At 43.0% G+C, this 2500-nt stretch overlaps 1 protein-coding gene across 1 annotated transcript in view; it reads right to left on the bottom strand.

Moving 5' to 3' along the window:
* LOC113816185 (uncharacterized) overlaps positions 1–2500 on the bottom strand; it is a 106535-nt gene that overhangs the window by 561 nt on the left and 103474 nt on the right. Inside the window, exon 6 of the mRNA XM_070142418.1 lies at positions 411–527. Within this exon, the coding sequence (XP_069998519.1) occupies positions 411–527 (117 nt within the window). The remainder of the gene's footprint in view (positions 1–410; positions 528–2500) is intronic.

Here is a 2500-nt window from a genome sequence, read left to right as displayed (position 1 = left end):
CCCCTCCTGGTAATCCCCAATTCCCCAACCCATCCCCTGCTAATTTCCCACCCCCCAACCCAGCCCCGTACCACCCCCAACCCCAACCCCCTACCCCCCTACCCTCACCCTCACCCCAACCCAACCCCGTACTCCCTCTCACACTCCCTCACCTCCCTAACCCAACCCAACCCCTACCCCCACCCTCACCCCCAACCCAACCCCCACCCCTACCCCCCCACCCTCACCCCCCAACCCAACCCCCCCTACCCCCACCCTCACCCCACCCCAACCCAACCCTGTACCCCCCAACCCCACCCCCCACCCTCATCCTCTACCCCCAACCCACCCGTACCCCCTACCCCCAACCCTCACCACCCCAACCCAACCTCATACCCTCTACCCCCCCCACCCCCCCCCACCCCACTTACTCGGACACGACAGAAGGCTTCCCGAAGTAGACGTACGGCGGACGAGTCTCTTGGCCTCGCCGCTCGGGGGAGTCGCCGGCCAGCACTGCCAGCCGTCCCAGGTGCTCGGGCAGTACCCTGGGGGAGGAGAAGGGGGAAGCTATGAGGGGGTAAGTTATGAGGGGGAGGAGGAGTTATGAGAGGAGGGGGGAGTTATGAGGGGGAAGTTATGAGGGGGAAGTTATGAGGGGGGGAGTTATGAGGGGGGAGTTATGAGGGGGAGTTATGAGGGGGGAGTTATGAGGGGGAAGTTATGAGGGGGAAGTTATGAGGGGGAAGTTATGAGAGGGGGAGTTATGAGGGGGGAAGTTATGAGAGGGGGAATTTATGAGGGGGGAGGAAGTTATGAGGGGGAAGTTACGAGGAGGAAGTTATGAAGGGAAAGTTATGAGGGGGGGAGTTATGAGGGGGAAGTTATGAGGGATAAAGTTATGATGGGGAAGTTATGAAGGAGTTATAAAGGAAAAAAAGAGGAAAGGAGTGAGAAGAGATATGAAAAAGGATGTTATGAGGAGGGAAGTCATTAAGGGAAATGTGGAAAGAAGTGAAAAAGCAGAGAAATAAAAAAATGAAGTTATGAGGGTGAAATCATGAGGGGGGGGGGATGGGGGCAATGAGGAGGAGGATCTTGGTAGTGTGGGAAGGGGATGTTGGAAATCATTAGAGTGTGAGGGCAGCAGCAGTCTAGGTAGTGTTGGAAATTAAAGTGGTTGTGAGAGAAGGCTTGTGGTGGCAAAAAAAAGAGTGTTGTAAACCAAAGGGAAGGTTGTGGTGGCAGAGAGTAACTCGGGAAAAAAAAAGGAAATCAAAATGATGATGTCACTGAGGAGAGAGTGGTGTTGGTGTTGGTATCCTAGTGTTGGAAAACAGAGATGGCAGCTGTACTTGTAGTGAGGAAGGTGATGGCAATGGTGGTAATTGATGGAAAGCTGACAATTAAATCAGGTATTAGGGACGATTGAGGTGACAGTAATTAAGACTATTGGTTCTGTGTTGTCAGTGGTGGTAGCAACAGTAATAAATGTAATAGTAATGATATGAATGATAACGAAGATAAGAAGAAATTATGGCATTAATCAAAATTGTTAACCCTCCTCCTCCTCCTGCTCCTCAAAAAAAAAGAAAACGCTATTAATTATTCTGATACCGATTACGATATATATATATATATATATATATATATATATATATATATATATATATATATATATATATATATATATATATCACGGTGCATTTCTCATCTCGAAGCAATGTTAACAATAGCAAATTCTACTCACATACATCAATATCGTTGATGTTAAATGTCAATATTAATGTTAATATTACCCAAGAAAGCTGAAACTTATAACACAGCTGATTACGCATGTTATCATAATGAACTCGGAGGAGGGAAATCGGTGATATGAACAGGGTTGTTTGAACATCTCAGTGCAAGAGATAATTTGAATATGTTTATGATACATTCTGTTAGAATATATCACTTGATTTTTATATATTCGCACATACATACATAGATGAATAAATACATGCCTACATACATATATACATACACGTTCTGTTACTATATATTACTTGGTCATTATAAATTCACACACATGCATACATAGATGAATAAATACATGCATACATAAATACATATACATTCTGTTACTATATATTATTTGATCATTATTATTCACACACACATATATACATGAATAAATACATATTATTTGATCATTATTATTCACACACACATATATACATGAATAAATACATGCCTACTTACATACATACATATACACTCATTATATATTCACACACACATACATACATAGATGAATAAATGCATGCCTACATACATACACAGACAATCTCACACACACACATATATATATATTCATAAATGTATGCATGTATTCATATATCTGTTTGTTTGTTTGCCCCTTCTTCATTTTTTCTCCCTCTATCGCTTTCCTATCTTTAATTCCTTCTATTTCCCCTTTCTCACACTTCCCACATTCCCTCTTTAATTCCTTATTTTCCCTATTTCTTTTTCTGATCTCTTT

The sequence above is a fragment of the Penaeus vannamei genome, chromosome 29, assembly GCF_042767895.1.
Source record: "Penaeus vannamei isolate JL-2024 chromosome 29, ASM4276789v1, whole genome shotgun sequence".
Classification (NCBI taxonomy): Eukaryota; Metazoa; Arthropoda; class Malacostraca; order Decapoda; family Penaeidae; genus Penaeus; species Penaeus vannamei.
Note: the sequence above shows the minus strand (reverse complement) of the source record. Positions and strands in the feature narration are given on the sequence as shown.